The sequence below is a fragment of the Peromyscus eremicus genome, chromosome 7 (genome assembly GCF_949786415.1).
Source record: "Peromyscus eremicus chromosome 7, PerEre_H2_v1, whole genome shotgun sequence".
In the NCBI taxonomy this organism is placed as follows: domain Eukaryota; kingdom Metazoa; phylum Chordata; class Mammalia; order Rodentia; family Cricetidae; genus Peromyscus; species Peromyscus eremicus.
The window spans coordinates 57,857,352-57,874,518 of NC_081422.1; the positions used below are offsets into that span (position 1 = coordinate 57,857,352).

The 17,167-nt window shown below is 44.8% G+C and overlaps 1 protein-coding gene across 2 annotated transcripts in view; it reads right to left on the bottom strand.

Annotated features, from left to right (window-relative positions):
* Positions 1-17,167, bottom strand: part of Map2k5 (mitogen-activated protein kinase kinase 5) — a 238,473-nt gene that overhangs the window by 189,622 nt on the left and 31,684 nt on the right. For both annotated transcript variants that reach the window (XM_059268067.1, XM_059268066.1), the window contains exons 4-6: positions 13,365-13,434; positions 9,176-9,216; positions 8,201-8,268 (exon numbers count right to left, since the gene is read on the bottom strand). In XM_059268067.1, the coding sequence (XP_059124050.1) occupies positions 8,201-8,268; positions 9,176-9,216; positions 13,365-13,434 (179 nt within the window). The remainder of the gene's footprint in view (positions 1-8,200; positions 8,269-9,175; positions 9,217-13,364; positions 13,435-17,167) is intronic.

Sequence of the window (17,167 nt, forward strand, 5' to 3'; positions counted from 1 at the left end):
TCCACATGATTTCTGGGCTTCACACCTGATACACAGAACACTGAACACGTGCACCCTGGGACTATTCTCTGGCAGCAAAGATTACAGAACTCTAAACTACAGACGGATTACACTCTGGTCTCTTACTACAGATAAGAGTTATTACTCACTCGGCTTCCTGGAAACAGATACACAGTAGCCCCTGTCAGCAGCTCTTTTGGAATGTCAATTCCTCTCTCTATAAAATAGGCAGCATATCCGCATTATAGGTAACCAGCCAAATGAAACATTACCAAATTGTACACCACAGGCTGCCTTCTCTTTTCTTTGCTTTCCTAGGAAATGCAGCTTCCATGATTATTTAGTGATTATTAAAATGTCCTCTGAACATATATGGCTATTTGTGACCTAGTAAGACAGAGTGCATCCCACAGGCCCTGACCTCAGAACAGTGGGGCCTGGTGTCATGTTGAAGTTTGTTGGGGGCATGATCTCCACAGAGATTGTGGGATACCCACCTCCTTCGTTTTGCCTTTCTCTGCTTCCCTCACCAGGAAGTGGCCAGTTTCGTTCACCACATGGTCCCACTATGGAATGCTGCCCTAGCATCAGGCAGAAATCAGTGGGACCTAACTGTGCACTGGAACTGTCTATACTGTGGACTACAATAAACCTTTCTTCTTTATTAGCTGATTACCTCAGGCATTTTTTCTGTAGCAGAAGATAACACATCATGTAAACATTTCTGCAGATAAATTTAGGCAAAGTGCTTAAGAAAGAGGGATGGCTGTATGAAGTTCTCAAGGTTTGTAACAGGTTAAACCTCTACACAATCACCCCACTAAGGAACAAGGGGTATAAAATGGCACCTCCCAGGCTGGAAAGAAAGCTCAGTGGTTAAGAGCACTGGCTGCTCTTTCAAGGTAACCGCGTTTGGTTCCCAGCACCCACATGGTGGTTCACAACCACCTGAAACTTCAGTTCTAGGAGCTCTGACACCCTCTTCTGGCCTCTGCAGGCACTGCATGAACATGATGCACAGACATATCACACACGAGGGCCAAACACTTGCACACAAACAAGTAAATAAATAAATCATAAAAAATAACCCTACTATTCTCTTTGAAATGTAGAGCTCACCAGCTCTATCCTCAACTGCCCACACTATCCCTGCCAGATAAACTCCCCCTTCTGGTTTTTACCAGTGTGGATCTTCCTCTACACTCTTGTCTAAGACTGGAAGCTCCCTGAGAACAGAGACCTCAAATCATTCTAGTATGCTCCGCCCCCTCCTTGCCCCTAAACAGCCAGGTGCTAAATGTTCAAGAAATGGTGGTCAATATTACCCTGTGGCAGGTGTAGTGGTAATATGGAAAGACATAAAGGTCTAAATATACCAGGAAGCAAACTGGATCAGGACCTAACCTGAACCACATTGGTATTCCACCTGACACTTTTAATACATAAAAGTGGAGATGACCCCAGACCTCAAGCTGGGCCTTCAGCCATTAATCATTCTCTCTCACCATTCCTTAAAATTCTTCTGTGGTCCAACACAGACTACTAGGCCTCAGTTCTTGCTTTTTGCTTGTTTGTTTTTTTCGAGACAGGATCTCTCTGTGTAGTTTTGGAGCCTATCCTGGATCTTGTTCTATAGACCAGGCTGACCTTGAACTCACAGAGATCCGCCTGGCTCTGTCTCCCGAGTGCTGGGATTAAAGGTGTGTGCCACCACCGCCTAGCCAGTTCCTGCTTTTTAAAAATCGTCTAAGATACGCCTTCTTAGGATTCTAGGCTAATAATGTCCTCCAAAGTGCAATCAGCTAGGGAAATAGTCGAGAATTTTGTAGGCTGGAACAAAAGCTACAGTATATACCAAAAAATGAGCAGCTGCCTCAAAATCAGTCCAATTACCAACATAGTCATGGCAGTTCCACTTAGAGTGCTGAGCAATGCCAGGCGCTGCCGCAGGACTACGGCACATTCTCCCGAGTTAGCCCTCAGGAACTTACAGAGATCTTGTCCAAACTCAGATTATCACTTCCACTTACACACACTTGTCTGAGAAATATTTAAATCTCTGGGGTTATTTATTTATTTATTTATCTATTTATTTATTTATTTATTTTTGGTTTTCCGAAATAGGGTTTCTCTATGTAGCTTTGTGCCTTTCCTGGATCTCGCTCTGTAGGCCAGGCTGGCCTCGAACTCACAAAGATCCACCTGCCTCTGCCTCCCGAGTGCTGGGATTAAAGGCATGCACCACCACTGCCCAGCCTAAATCTTGGTATTCCCCAAAATGACTCTCAATTTGGCAATTCTGGTTATTCTAAAGACATAAACAATCAAACAAAGGCTCCACTGTGTTCTCTCCACAGACAGTCCATTATGTCATAAACTTAAATAATAGCACATTCATGGCATTTACAAAAGGCCCTTCATCCAAGCAACAAATGTGATTCCTTAACAAAGCTCCATCAATCTGACACTAGCAGTGGATGGACGGAGAGCTTAATCATCCTAATTTTACAGAAGGAGAAGGCCACGCTGTTTAGAAAGGCCTTTGCAGAGGGACTTGAATTCAGTAACTATGACCTAGGAAGACCATGTGGGTTGACAAGCTTAGTCTAACAAATGATCATTCACCTATGCCAAAAGACAACTTATTCTTTAACAGTAACAGAGAGAACACTGATTCCATTTTCATGCCTGTATCTATATGTGTTAATCTAGTTTTAAAAAGGGTAGGGGGTGTAGCACTTAGGGGTAGATATATGTTTAGCATGTGCAAGGTCTTAGATTCAAGTCTTAGCATGAAAAAACAAAAAGTTTCATCCAGTAAATTTGTTCTGGACTCTGATTATTCACCATTTCATTTCTGTTTTATAAGAACTTGAGTTACCAAAACCCCTTTTAAAATGTTTTAAGATGTAATTGTACTAATTGTAAGATGGCTATAACACCTGAGGAAAGACACTGAGCTATCCAAAGTGTGAAAGAATGAAGCACAGGGCTGAGGGCAAGAGATATGGCTCAGGGGTTAAGAGCACTGGCTGCTCATGCCTAGGACCCGGGTTCCATTCCCAACATCCACAAAGAGGCCCAGAACCACCTGTAGCTCCAGTTCCAGGGCATCTGATGCCCTCCTCTGGGCTCCACAGGCACTGTATGCACATGGTACATATGCATGCCTGCAGGCACAGTACCCATACACAGTTTTTATTAAGGTAGAGTTGGACATGGTTGCTCTTATCTATAATCCTAGCACTTAGAAGACTGAGATAGGAAGACTGCTGTGATTTCAGGGTCAATGTTGGTTACATGGTGAGTTCTAGGCTGTCTGGTCTATAGTGCGAGATGCTGTCTCAGAAACTAAAAAAAAAAACCAAAAAGAAATTAAAAGGACTAGAAACGATGTCATAAAAACAGAGTAAGTTGGGAGAACTCAATCAGAGGGAGAAGTGGAAGTACACATAAGTATACACAGCCACCTACTCACTCGTCCTAGCAAGCACTTGGGTGCCATCCCTCAGACCAGGGCTTGCAGCAGGCACACTGTTGTCACTGCCCTCCTAGAGTACTGAAGGTATGATGATGGTGCTCTGATGTACTCACTGCTATAGTCAAAAGAAGCAGGGGTGGGGGTGGGGCACAGGGTCCACACAGAACACCTGCTATAGCCTGGCAGGTGGGTGGTGACAGGGGTCCACACAGGGCACCTGCTATAGCCTGGCAGGTAGGTGGGGCACAGGGGTCCACATAGGGCACCTGCTATAGCTTGGCGGGTGGGTGGTGACATGGGTCCACATAGGGCACCTGCTATAGCCTGGCAGGTAGGTGGGGCACAGGGGTCCACACAGGGCACCTGCTATAGCCTGGCAGGTAGGTGGGGCACAGGGGTCCACACAGGGCATCTGCTATAGCCTGGCAGGTAGGTGGGGCACAGGGGTCCACACAGGGCATCTGCTATAGCCTGGCAGGTAGGTGGGGCACAGGGGTCCACACAGGGCACCTGCTATAGCTTGGCGGGTGGGTGGTGACATGGATCCACACAGGGTACTTGCTATCACTTGATGGGTAGGTGGTGATCAAGAACAGCAATCAGAAGATAGTTTGGTTCTCAAAGATTGTCAAGATTAGCCAGATTAAAGGAGAAGGTGAGGAAGAAAAGAATGAGGCAGCACCAGATAGATGTGCAGGCTCAGTAGTGACAGGGTGAGTACCACGTGCTCACCAGCAAGGCTGAAGTGCATAGAGCATGTCTATGCAAACAGTACCCCTCAAGACCCATGGAGGTCTCACTTCATCCTTAAGTAGGAAATGGTGCCTCAGAACTGTGCCTTAGGGTTACAGTTTGGAGCTGGTTTATTCTCGAATGGTCCACCTTAGAGTGTCAATGTTGAGGGTGTGGACTTTGAAAAGATTCTAGTGGGAGATGAATATGTAAATTGGAGGTGTGTCCTCAAAAGGGATTGCAGAACCCAGTCTCACTCTTTCTGGTCCCTGTATCAGTCACTCTGAATGAGGAGGGACAGTCACAAGGAGTCATCACCAAGGCCTGTCCTGGGCCATTGGGCTTTCAATGCCCCAAACTGTGAGGTAAGTAAACTTTTTATCTCAACACAATGAACTATCTCGGGTATTCCATTATAGTAAAGAGCTGACTATTACAATTAGTAAGGCTGTCTCAGCTAAGGTAGAGGAGACCGACAGCGGACTGTGGAGATTTCCCTGGAGCATCTGTGCAGCCACAGGGATGCTGCAAGTGGGCAGGTGCAGAGCTCCTAGGAAGGTGCAGGCTGCTGGAAGGATGTGGTACGAGAAAGAAGATTGTATGAAGAGCTCAGCTGAAAGAGGGAACAGTTGTGTTCTGGGGACAAAACTCCACCTTTACGAGTGGGTGCTGAAGGGCAGCAACTCTCAGCTTAGAAAGAAAGAGCCTCTTAAGATGGACCTGAACGAAAACAAAGGGGCAGCCTTGGCCCAGAAGTGCATCCCTAGCCCAGATGTTGGGAAGAGCTTGGGTGTCCGTTTGGCAAAGCACCGGAGTATCATAGGGGAGTAAGGTAGGCTGGCGCTTCCCTCCTCCTGCTCCCACAGGTGAAGTATCTACCAACGCTGGGCTGGCTTGCCCTCTGCTCCCACAGCCCCCTCTGGCTCTCCAGGCCAGGAAAGGAAAGGCCGGCTGGACCATTCAGGCCCCACGTGACCTGACTCCTGTCTGCAGCCCTGCCTCCCAACCCTTGTGCTGCTCCCCCCAACTTCCCACACCCTGCTCTGACCCGGCACCTCTCCTCCTGCTCCAGCCAACCAGCCCACTTACAAACATACCAGCTCTTTCCCCTCAGGGCCTTGCCATAGGCACGTCCTCTAGCTCTATGTCTTTATTGTGATATAACTTGGTCCTCTGTGTGCATCAGGTCCAGATAGAAACCTCACTTTCCCCAAGGAGCCAGCTCTGAGTACTCAGTTTAAATGGAAACATACTCCTGTCTAGTGTTTCTCTCTGCACGGTTGTGCTTCCTTCACAACACTATTGCCACATCATATTCCTAGGACAGCAACTAACGAATAAGAGGTACTCAATAAATACCTGCTGGTTAGTTATCAACCTGGGGCACAGACACGGCCAACGTAGGGTAACATGTTAAAAACACCCGCAGGACTTTTTCAATTAACATTCTTCCCATGACAGCAATCCTTCCTATGCTTACTGTCTAGGAGGCTGCCATATCTACCCCCACGTGAAGATGCTGGGATGAAACCAGGAGATAACCAGATGGTGAAGCTTCATCCGATCCAAGAGTCTCACGACACTTCACGAAGAGACGTGACAGTTTTTACCCCAAGCTAATCCTCACTTGTGGCTACAACGATGTGGAAGACTGGAAGTAACACTGCTTCTCTGATCTGAAATCTTTGCAATTCCATCTGGCTTTTTATGCCATAACGAAAGTGTAATCTAAGACACCAGGGAAAACCTTGTCCTTGCCCAGGGCTCACATGCCATTTGTGTGCACACCATCTTTTCTGGAATCAGTGGTACCAGTGAAAGGTTCTACCTTCCTGGAGCTCTGTGAACAAGGAGTCCTCTACCCACATGCCTCTACTCTACAGGACCATGACTCACATGTCCAGGCAGTATGGAGAGAGTGAATGCAAAGCAGTGTCCGGCAGGGCCAAGCCCTCTGTGGAGAAGCGAACATCTGTCCCACATGACCAGGCAGGTGACAGGCTGGTGACTAGCTAGCTAACTGCACTCTAAAGTGGAACCAGCTGTTCAAGGAGACACCAACTGTTAGAGCCCGGTGTCCTCAGCTGGAAGGTTAGTGGGTAGATACTGACACCGGAGTAAAAAACCATTGAAGCAGCTTAGGGGAGGGACCTAGTGGAGGGGCTCTTAGGCCAACTGGGACTGTGGAGATGATGTGATGGTACACACCAGTAATCCTAGCACTTGGGGGGATGAGGCAAGGGGATTACCACATGTTTGAGGTCTACTTGGGCTACATAGCAAGACTCTTAAAAATTAAAGAAAAACATACAGGTTAGAGAGATGGCTCAGTGGTTAAGAGTACTTACTGCTCCTGCAGAGAACCCAGGTTTGGTTCCCAGAGCCCAGGTGAAGGCTCACAACCATCTGTAACTCCAGTTCTAGGGCCTCCAACCACCTCTTCTGGCCTCAGTGGGCACTGGGCACACATGTGTTGCAGTTTCATACATACACACACTCATGCATATAAAAGAAAATGTTTACATTTTTAAGAGAAAATAAAAGAGTGGACAGGATCACAGGAGCAGGGGTCTCTCTGTGGCTTATTATTATCTCCGTTATTAAGACGCAAGCACCCCTACAGACGGGCCCAGCATGAGGAGAGTGGCCGACAAGGAGCCCTCACACAGCCTGTGCCAAGCCAGCTGGACTTACAGCCTCCAAAACGGTGAGCCAGAGTCAAAGCAGAACCCACAGCCACAGACCCAAGGCTGTGGGTAAAGGAGGACAGAAAGGCACGAGGGGGAAGCAGAAGCCTCGACTGCATCTCAGCCCATAAAAGGCTGTGCACACACTGACTAGAGTCCAGAGGCCAGGGACCTTCAGTGCAGGATGGAAGAAGGATTTTCTGGTTCTGTCAGCTTTTCAGCCACCGTTGTGACTCTGCGCCCCACGGTGAGGAATGTGATGTTTACTAGCAGACTAACTGGACACACGGACAAAATGTCCCAAGTCACCCCTTTGACCGGAGTACCGCCATAGTGTGGCAGTTAAGTTCAGGCACATAAGAAGACTTTGAAAGTCTTAAGATCTGCTCCAGTGTGGGGTGACGCCAGCATGAATTAACAGAAATGATCTTCCTGTTACAGTAGCTTTAATCTCCTGGACAACCAAAGATGCCACTAATGAGCAGCACTGCGGTCAAGTTAAATGTCACCATTTGACTCTTTCCCTGACTCTGTCTAGTGAAGAGGCCAGCAGATAATAACACTGTCAAAAGATGGACAAGCAAGACAGACTTGGTAAGTATTACACAGCCTGTAACTGCACCAAGACTTGAGACAGGCACAGAACAGTTTACAAAATTCGGAGACTCGGGCAAAACTACTCTAGAACAAAATGAATGGTGTAACATGTCAATTCCACCTGTTGTATCTTCACTCATTCATTCATTCACTCATTCATTCATTGTGTATGGGTGTGTGTGGTAAAGGTGTGTGTTTGTGTGGGTGTGTATACATATTTGTGCACATGCAGAAGCCAGAGGTTCATATATGATATCTTCCTCAATGGCTCACAGTCTTATGTTTTGTGATAGGGTCTCTTATTGAACCTGCGGCTCATGGACTCAGCTAGGGTGGCCGGCCAGTGAGCTCCTGAGAGCTACCTGGCTACACCTCCCCAGAACTGGAGACTCAGGTGTGAGCTGCCACATCTCGATTTTACATGGGGGCTGGGGATCCAAACTCAGGCCCTCACGCTTGCCTGGCAGGCACTTTATCTTCTGGCCACTGGCTACCTCATCTACCTCTAACTTCAGCTTTCTACGTTGTCTTTTTTCTCTTCAGCCAGTATGCAGAGGGCTCTCTGGCTAGTCCACCCTCTTTACAGCCACCTACACTTTTTTACCTTACAGAACAGACATGTATTGACCAAGCCCCTTCCCACCCCTCCCCCAACCCCGGAGAGAGGATAGCAGCAGGGTACACTTCCCGTGTTTGTCCTCACCTATTGCTTGGAAGTGAGTCTGAGACCACAGGGCTGGTATGTTGAGATGGTCCAGCCCGCGTATTCACCTATAAGTAAAGAGAGAAGTTTGATCAGCCTTGTGTTCTGAGGACACAGTTCTAATTAACCTATAATTCACCACACAATGTCTCATCTCACTATGAAGGTTAATTAGCTTGTTGCTAGACAGACCCACAGTTGGAGTGTATTCAGTATATAGGTTACAGAACTGTACAATCCATATATTACATAATCCCCTCTCCCTGGCATTATTCAAATACTTAAATAGTGCTGTAAGAAAGAGAAACCGAGGGGCGAAAACCTCAGCTCACTATCTAGAACAATAGAAATGCGGGATGCCCATGAAAGCGCATTAAGCATGTGTCTGGGGGTTAGTAGCAAACCTCAGGATGCTACCCCCTTCCAGCTCTACAACTGCTTCTCATTCACTAGAAAATGAGGTCCAAGTAATTAATTATAAAACACTTGAGCCTAATAAAATAGCCAGCTTTTCTTTCATATGTGAAGCCTTGAGCAGAAATCCAGAATTTAAAACATGCAGAACAATGAAAAGGCATTAACTAGATGTGTTTCAAACATAAATATGTCGAGAGAAGAGGGAGGGCACCCTGTGTGCAATATGTTTATGTGCTTAATTAATCACCAAAATGAAGTCCATGTTCTCACTCAAATGAATCTTTGTAGAGAACAGACCCCAGGATCATCCTGGAGAAACTGACCAACAAAACAATTCCAAATGACTGAAAAAATACAGCACCAAAGGCCCAGGATCCAAGTACATACACAGCGTAAGCAAAAACAGATGTCGCCCTTCCACCCCACCACTCAGAAACAGAGAAAAAAAGATTGCTTGTCAGAGCTTGAGAAAGTGCAGTTTTATTTGACATTTCAATAAGTGGAACACAGCATTACAAATCCATCTAACTTTACTGAAACAATTATTGAAATTCGTACCTTCAGGCCATGTATGTTCCGTTCCCCAGGAGGCTTGCAGGCTGAAACAGTAATTGACTAAATTGTAGAACACATCAGGGCCATTTACAAATTTGCTCAAAATGAATCGTTTAAAAAGAAATGAGGGTGACACCAAAATTAGCAGAGAGAAATGATTGAAAAGTGGCCCCCAAGACCCAAGGTGGGAATTACGAACCGGGTTCCTAACTGGCAGGAGTGAGTGTTTCTAAATGCAGAGAACTTTCTGACACCACTTCATAGGAATTCCAATTTCTGCTTAAAACATACCAAAATCACGTTAGCTGAGCTAAAATGACAGGACTCCTCCCGTGGCTCAGATTTCTGCAGTTTTCCCTCACTCCCCTGAACTGCATGAGGATGTGCAGTCAAAGGATGTGCAAAACAGCGGTCTCTGCTTTTGCTGCTCTGAAGGTGTTGGGGAGGGTGGGGAAAGGGTCCTTGAATGCCAAAAAGATTGCTATAGATTCCAAGATGGAATATGCAAGTCTGGGTATGTTCAAATTTTGTGTAGCCATAAGCAATCAGATTCACTAAAACACGGATATACAACTTAATGAGGTTTCTTGATATCTGCTCCTATTTAGCTCTGAAGATAATGTAGGGCCAGGGAAAATGACAGGGATTTCCCAGCACCACTCTGGGTGACAAGTGAGACACTTCTAACCCCGCAGATGCTTCTTCATCACGTTTAAAACACAAAGCGTTCTAACCATGTTATAGACCGATTCCGTTCAAATACCAGAGTGCCTTACAACAGGGTGGTAAGGGGCTGTCAATTCTGACTGATTGCTTAGGAAAGGGTGGATTTGATTTTTTTTTTCTTTCTCTGTTTCTGACAATAGAAATCGAGCTGCTTAAGAAGACATGCATGATAATTACAAGGTGTGGGTTAGTTTTACTCGGGGATTTGAGTAAATTTGAATTGATTATTTTATTAGGACTGGAGAGATGGTTCAGTGGTTAAGAGCACTGGCTGCTCTTCCAGAGGACCCAGGTTTGATTCCCAGCACCCACGTGGTGGTTCACAACCATTTCTAACCCCAGAGGTTCCAAGGCATCCAACACCTATTCTGACCTTCTCCAGTTCCCATACACACATGGTCAGGCACATACTCAGGCACACAAATACACATAAAATAAAATAAATAAATATAGTTCTAAAAATGAATTTATTAAGTTATTCTAAAATATTATCCCAAAAATACCCAAACACGAATAAATGTTTTTATTTTTTCTCTAAGTGCATAAGATATTTAATTCATTAAAACTCCAAATCTCTCTTTAAAATGCAAAATAACTCTTTGAACAAAACAACAGCTGCACACATCTGCTCCCCAGCTCCTGGAGGACCCTCAGTATTCCCTCAGACTGTTGCCTCTGCAGGAAAAAGGGTGGTGAGCCAAGGACTGAGCGAGACCCCAGCCATCTTCTCTGACCATAAGCCCGCTTGCTTCTCAACTGCCTCTTCAAACCTTTGTGATTAGAAATCCAAACAGCCATGTTGCACTCAAAAGCCTAGCAACCTCATATATCCTGAAGTTAAAAAGGCAGTTCCTATAATGCTAGCCAATTTTCATACTTATTAATATTTAACACAGCTCTGAGCCACAGGGAAGACTTGGCCATGAACTAGGAGTGGAATACTATTCAAGACACCAGTGCTACTTGGAATGAGGAGAATGTGTGGTTAGAGTCAAATCATTGTCTCCTGTCCCACCAACCTGCTCAGGCTGAAGATTCGTCTTCACATGGGGCCTAGGCACAGAGCCTGTAGGGCTTGAGACCCACTGACCAACCAGGAAGGTCAAAGGAACTCCTGCCATGGCCACATTCTAAGTGTACATTGTCCTAGCACGTACCCCTGCTGCTGTGATAGACACCACGAGCAAAAGCAACCGGGGGAGGAACCATTCTGTTGAGCATACAGGTTACAGTCCATCATCAGAAGAGGCCAAGGCAGAGACCAGAGGAACTGAAGCAGAAGTCAGAAGCCCTGTTAACCGACTCGCTTCCAGACTCACATGTCTGCAGAGACCTTTCTTCTAAGACCCAGGATAGTCCACCCAGGGCTGGCACTGCAGACAGTGGTCTAGGTTCCTTAACGATTAGAAGTCAAGAAAATGCCCACAGACATGCCAGTCTGATGGAGATAATTCTTCAATTCAGGTCCCCTCTTCCCAGGGATCTCTAGTTGTGTCAAGTTGACAAAATGTAACCAGAACAAATATACATTTCATCACCCCACTCATCAGCAGTGTGGTAGTTAAGCAGCAAAACACAAGACAACAAAAAGAACCAAGGACCCAAATTACAGCACAGAAAAGAACCCCAGAAAGAGGATGATGTCACATTTTGGAATTCTCAGCGTGGCTTGGTGAGACTACGTTTAATATGCATTAAGCCTCAAGGGGCTTCTGGAGACAGCAACATCTCACAGTTTTGTCTTTACACCCTTCTCTTCTCTCCACTCTTACACTAAACCCTCCAAACTCCCCTCACACACCTCACTGGTACCTGAAGTCAGATGCCTTTCCCCAGAACCAAACCGTAATCTAAGCCAACCCTTACTCAGAGTCCACTAAACACTTAGGAGCTGTGTGGCTCTCTGGTTACTTCACCCCTCTGAACCTCAGCAGTCCACACAACGGAAGCAGTAAACCCTAACTGTAAAACTGCTGGGAGAGCAGAAGGGAGAGCAGTGGTCTCAGAATGACCGTCACCAAGGCGGCTCTGCAGAGGAACGGTAACACCACGAGGCTGCCCATACGGTGAGAGGGAATTCAACTAAAAGGTTTCCCATGGAGAGAAGGAAACAGTTTATTGAAAAGAAAAGCCCTCCAGCCTGGTGACTAGATTCTCAGGGATCTGTACCTGGCTTTTCCATAACAGAGCTCAGGAGCAAATGAACGAGATTGTCAGCCTGTAAAACACTATTCCTTGGAGGAAATAATTTTTAAATCTGCCCTAATTCTATAGTCATTGAGAAAACCAGGAAATGATCTGTGTCGTCATCAGGGGCCATCTACAAAGAAACAGCAGTCTCCCCGTTTGCCTGTTCAGTCAAGCACCACAGAATCCGGATTTATCATACTTTTCTTTTGGATGACCACTGAGCTTAAGAAGCACAGTTTTATCCCCTCACTTAGCCCTTCATTAAGTTCTTACGAATAATGAAATAAGCCCCCTGGTTCCACTGCCCACACAAACGCCCAAAGAGGAATATTGCACTTGAACCCGATCTCCTTCCTGGCTGGGCAAGCCAGCTGCCTTTGGAGACCATCTCTGCAAACAGAGCCCACTGGTTAATTGAGCCATTCAAACTTCTGAGTTACAGGTAATGAAAGTCTAGAATGTTTAATTGGAAAACTCATACCATGATTATCTGTACAGTTAAAGAAGGTGAGTTTAACTTTTAATTATTTCAATTAAGCTATTTCTAGAAGAGTTACTTAGAGGGTTTCCTGGTCTGTTCCATTAGTTAGAAAACATGGATTTCAAGTGGGACAAAAATAACAGTTAAAAATGGACTGGTTTATATGACTAAGTCACTCTTTGCATCGTTATTCAAATTTTTAGAGGTCTTTGCACAATAGAAAAATCATAGCTGACACAAGGCTGGTACGACCCAACCTGAGAGAGATTCCCACTGAGACTCACCCTCGTCCACTCAGGTATTTGGAGACTTAACCAACTGCCATTGAAGAAGATGCCCCACTAATTAGAAAACACCTCCCTAACCCAGGACAAACATCAAACTTCCCAAAGCTCTGTCCTAGAATTCCCACTTTTCAGAGCCTCTACCCTAGCTCAATGGCAGCTTTGATCATCACCATGAGTCACGACTTGTAAATCCAGAATTAAAGCCATCCATTTGCCTTGGTTTAGAATCATGGGGACTCCCAAAGAGTTCTTTAAGTGAATGTGAGTATGTACTTCAAAAACAAAAAAACAATCTAGTTAGTTTAATTTACTCTAGCAGATTAGATATTTTATCTGCTATAACTATAATATAGCTTGCAATCCCCCATGATAATGAATACTTCTTTTGTTTTTTTCAAATTAAGAGCTAAACATCATGTTATGTGCATTTAAACCTTTGGAAAACATAACTGTTGATGAAACAGTTTGCTGAAATAATCATTGTTGATTAGAATTTGTTCAACATTACCTCTTGGAAATATCTGCAGTGGCTCTATTAGCTGGCCATTTACTTGCTGTTCCATTACTGTGGAATAATACTGCAAAGAGATAATAGAAAGAAATTACTCAGTAATGTAACGGACACTAGGACAGACACTTGTGGGCTGTTAAATTCATTGCACTTCTGTAAATGGCTGGTATGTACATATCAGTCTTGAGAACACGTTCCTTATATTTGCACAAAAAAAATTACTACAGTGAATATAGTCAGGATTTGGAGGTCCAGTACAGGGTTATCATCCATACCACCATTTATCTCTAGACTAACAGTATTAACTAAGCCCCTATGTTAGTATTTATCATACTTTAGAATGATATATATTTTAAATGACACAAAAAGCATTTTGACAGAAATTATTCAAATTGCTCTTGTCCTTTTCTTCTGAATTTTGTAAAGCAAAATGAATAGGCTCAATATTTGGCTTGAATCCACATGTCAGTTAATCAAACATGCACATTTGTGTATAAAAACACACAGATAATGAAGACAGAAGCTGCAGAGACTGTGGGACCAATGAACAACATATTATTCAACCACGGACAGTGGAATCCCCATGTAAAAAGATAGTCCCCTTTTAGAAAATCTACTTCTGATGTATAATTTAGCCTCAGGCACAGTTTAAGACGGATCAAAACTCATTGTAAAATTCTAGGCACACAAAACCTAAGATCCTGAGTAAAACAATAGCTCACTGCCCTTCATAAAATAATTCCAAAGTTCAAAGAAGACTGGACCGAGGTCCCATCCGTTTTTCCTGGAACACTGCCTGGATCACTTGTTCACCTATACGTGGAGATGCCTTCTGTACTTTTTTTTTTTTTTTTTCCTTTTTTGAGACAGGGTTTCTCTGTGTAGCTTTGCGCCTTTCCTGGAACTCACTTGGTAGCCCAGGCTGGCCTTGAACTCACAGAGATCCGCCTGGCTCTGCCTCCCGAGTGCTGGGATTAAAGGCGTGCGCCACCACTGCCCGGCCACCTTCTGTACTTCTTATATTTCTTTTAAACTGAACAAACAAGAAAATGATGTTCGTGAAGAAAAATACCTACAAGGAAAACCACTGATTGGCCCGAAATAGTTTTTAAAAATGTTTATGTGTCTAAGTGTTTTGTCCGCATATATGTCTGTGTACTACTAGCATGTCTGGTGCCTGCAGAGAACAGAAAAAGGCCTGGAATCACAGATGGTTGTGAGCCACCGTGTGGTGCTGGGACTCAAACCCCAGTTTCCTGGAAGAGCAGTGGTGCTCTTAACTGCTGAGCCTTCTCTCCACTCTGTGTTTTAAGGGCCTATCAAAAGCAGAACTCTCTCCCTCTCTCATCTTAGCTGCTTTTATACTTAAAGATACATATATCACTTAACTACCACATTTTCAGGAAATTCCTGAAAATTGATTATCATGTTCACTAACGTGCTAAAAAAAAAAAAAAAAAAAGCCTTGTATCTTGGGGCTGAAGAAATGACTTTGTCGTTAAGAGCTCTTCCAGAAGACTCCAGTTCAATTCCCAGCACCCACATGATAATTCGTAACTGTCAGTTCCAGGAGACCTGACAAAACATCAATGCACATAAAATAAAATAAATTAATTTTAAAAAATGTGTCTTTCTATTGGCTTTATATAGATCGAAGTTATTTTAGAATCAATTTTTTTCCTTAGAAATATGCAGAGGTCCCCAAATTCTCCATCACTGTGAGGATCAGAAGCTGAGAAACCCAAGCCTTTCTTCACTGCAAACAAGGATGGTGAAGGTGGACGTGATGGGAGGGCCCAGGAGGGACTCTTCGCTATGACTGAGATGGGCGTGGCCTCCCCAGCAATGGCTTTCAGACTGTAAAGGAAGGCAATTCTCTCTTTCTATGGACCTAAAAACTTAAACATGCACAACATAAATACGTGCAAATCACTCTGGAATATACGAAGGCAACACGAGGCTGTTCCTGAAAAGCCAGAAATACAGCGCGCACACCATTACTCACACGGTGACGACAGGTAAGTGAAATATCAATCATGTCGGCTGTCAACCTTTTGGGACAGCAATAACTGTTAACAAGTAGTCTGGAAAAATTGTCCGAAAATGACTTGTCCTTGGCACACAAGTATTTGAGGTTTCCGTGGAAAATTAAGATGCCAGTGGCTATTTGGAACATTGCTCAGGTATTCTTTTTAATGGGAAATTTGCCGGTTATTGATCCACAGCATGTACCGTGCTTCTGGAAGGCTGCAAGCAACTTTCCAATCAGTGGCTGTCAAAAAAATTCCTGCCTTTTTATACTGATACAAGACAGGGCCATGGTGGTGCCTATAGTTAATGCTTTTCTCTAATTAACTGCTATGTACAGTAGGTTTCTACTTCACCATGGTCCTAGAAATCAGAAGAAAAATATATTCTTATGCTTTATCTAACAAACTAATTACAGAATTTTCTGAAACTGGTGCTTGGGGTCAAGTCTGAAAACAAATAACCTTAGTGCGAAGGGTCAGAACAGGTGCAATGCCTTTCTCCCTACTATAAAACCCTGCATGCATGAAATTGACCTGTTTTCCAGCTTTATTTATTTACCTCACAAAATAAATAAAAAACCGTTTCCCTTTCATCTTAGCACTGTGCCAAATCAACTGGAAAACTACATATATGTTTGTAACCAATGTGAAAAATGTAGGCAATCTATACCCAGCTCTCTGTACCATGATTAACGGAATCTCACTGCAATGATACACACTGTGCTGATTAAGACTTTCTCAAACAATTAATTAGGATTTGCTTTTCCTTTTCTACAGCTCTCCCAAATCCCAGTGTCTTTTCTCCTGCTGCTATCCTAGGATAGAGCTGGACACACACACAGAGTTGGGTAGTAACCAAACCCATGGCGTGAGCACATTGCGCACAAGTGACTTCTGAGTAGCAGGGCTGCTGAGAGGCCCCAGGCCCCAGCCTGAGCTCTGCCTGCTGCACAGCCAACACTCTACAGGCAAGGGGAAACCCTGGGCCATGTGTAGGACACACAGAGCACTCCCATCAGGCCTCTAGGCCACCAGGCTGCTAGTCCTGCTGCTGCCCAGGTAAGTGAACAAGGCACTCAAGAGTTGGAGGGCTCATTCCTGGGAGCCTCGCCATTGGCCGTCTCCTGACACATGGCACCAATGAAGCAATGCTGCCATGCCCTGCTGTGTCTCACACTGCTGGGCTGTAAGATGGGGACCAGTGAGCCTCACAGAAGAAAAGAGCAAAGACCACAATTAACCACTGCACCGCCAGCTGGAGTTAGGGCTGAGGCCCTGCATCTCTGCAGAACCGTCTCCTTCGTTCCCTCCCCTTTGGCTCTAAACAGTCATAAAATCATCAGTGATGGCAAAGGCAAGACTCTGGCTTGACAAAACAAAAGAAAAACAAGTAGTAACCGTGAAGGCCTGTACCTCAGACACCAAGAAAGCCAACGTGAGCTGAACAGAAAAGTCACACTGTGACCATCTATCATGTCTTGGCTTTTATCACTTCAACACATGCTCTACACATGGTAGGTGTTTGATAAGGATGCATCGACTGAAATGGGACTGGATCCTCATTCTACCAGTCCCTACTGTGCACAGCCTTCAGGAAGTCACCTAACCTTCTCTGTTGGCCTCATCACCGAGGTGACTGTGGACTCCGAAATTAAACTGCAGCAATTGCACTAGTGAAGGGACTTTGTAAGCTCAAACCCAGAAAGTCCATCTCCCAACACTGAAGCAGCTCTTAGCCCGACACTTCCTACCTTAGAAGCATCCCAGCAT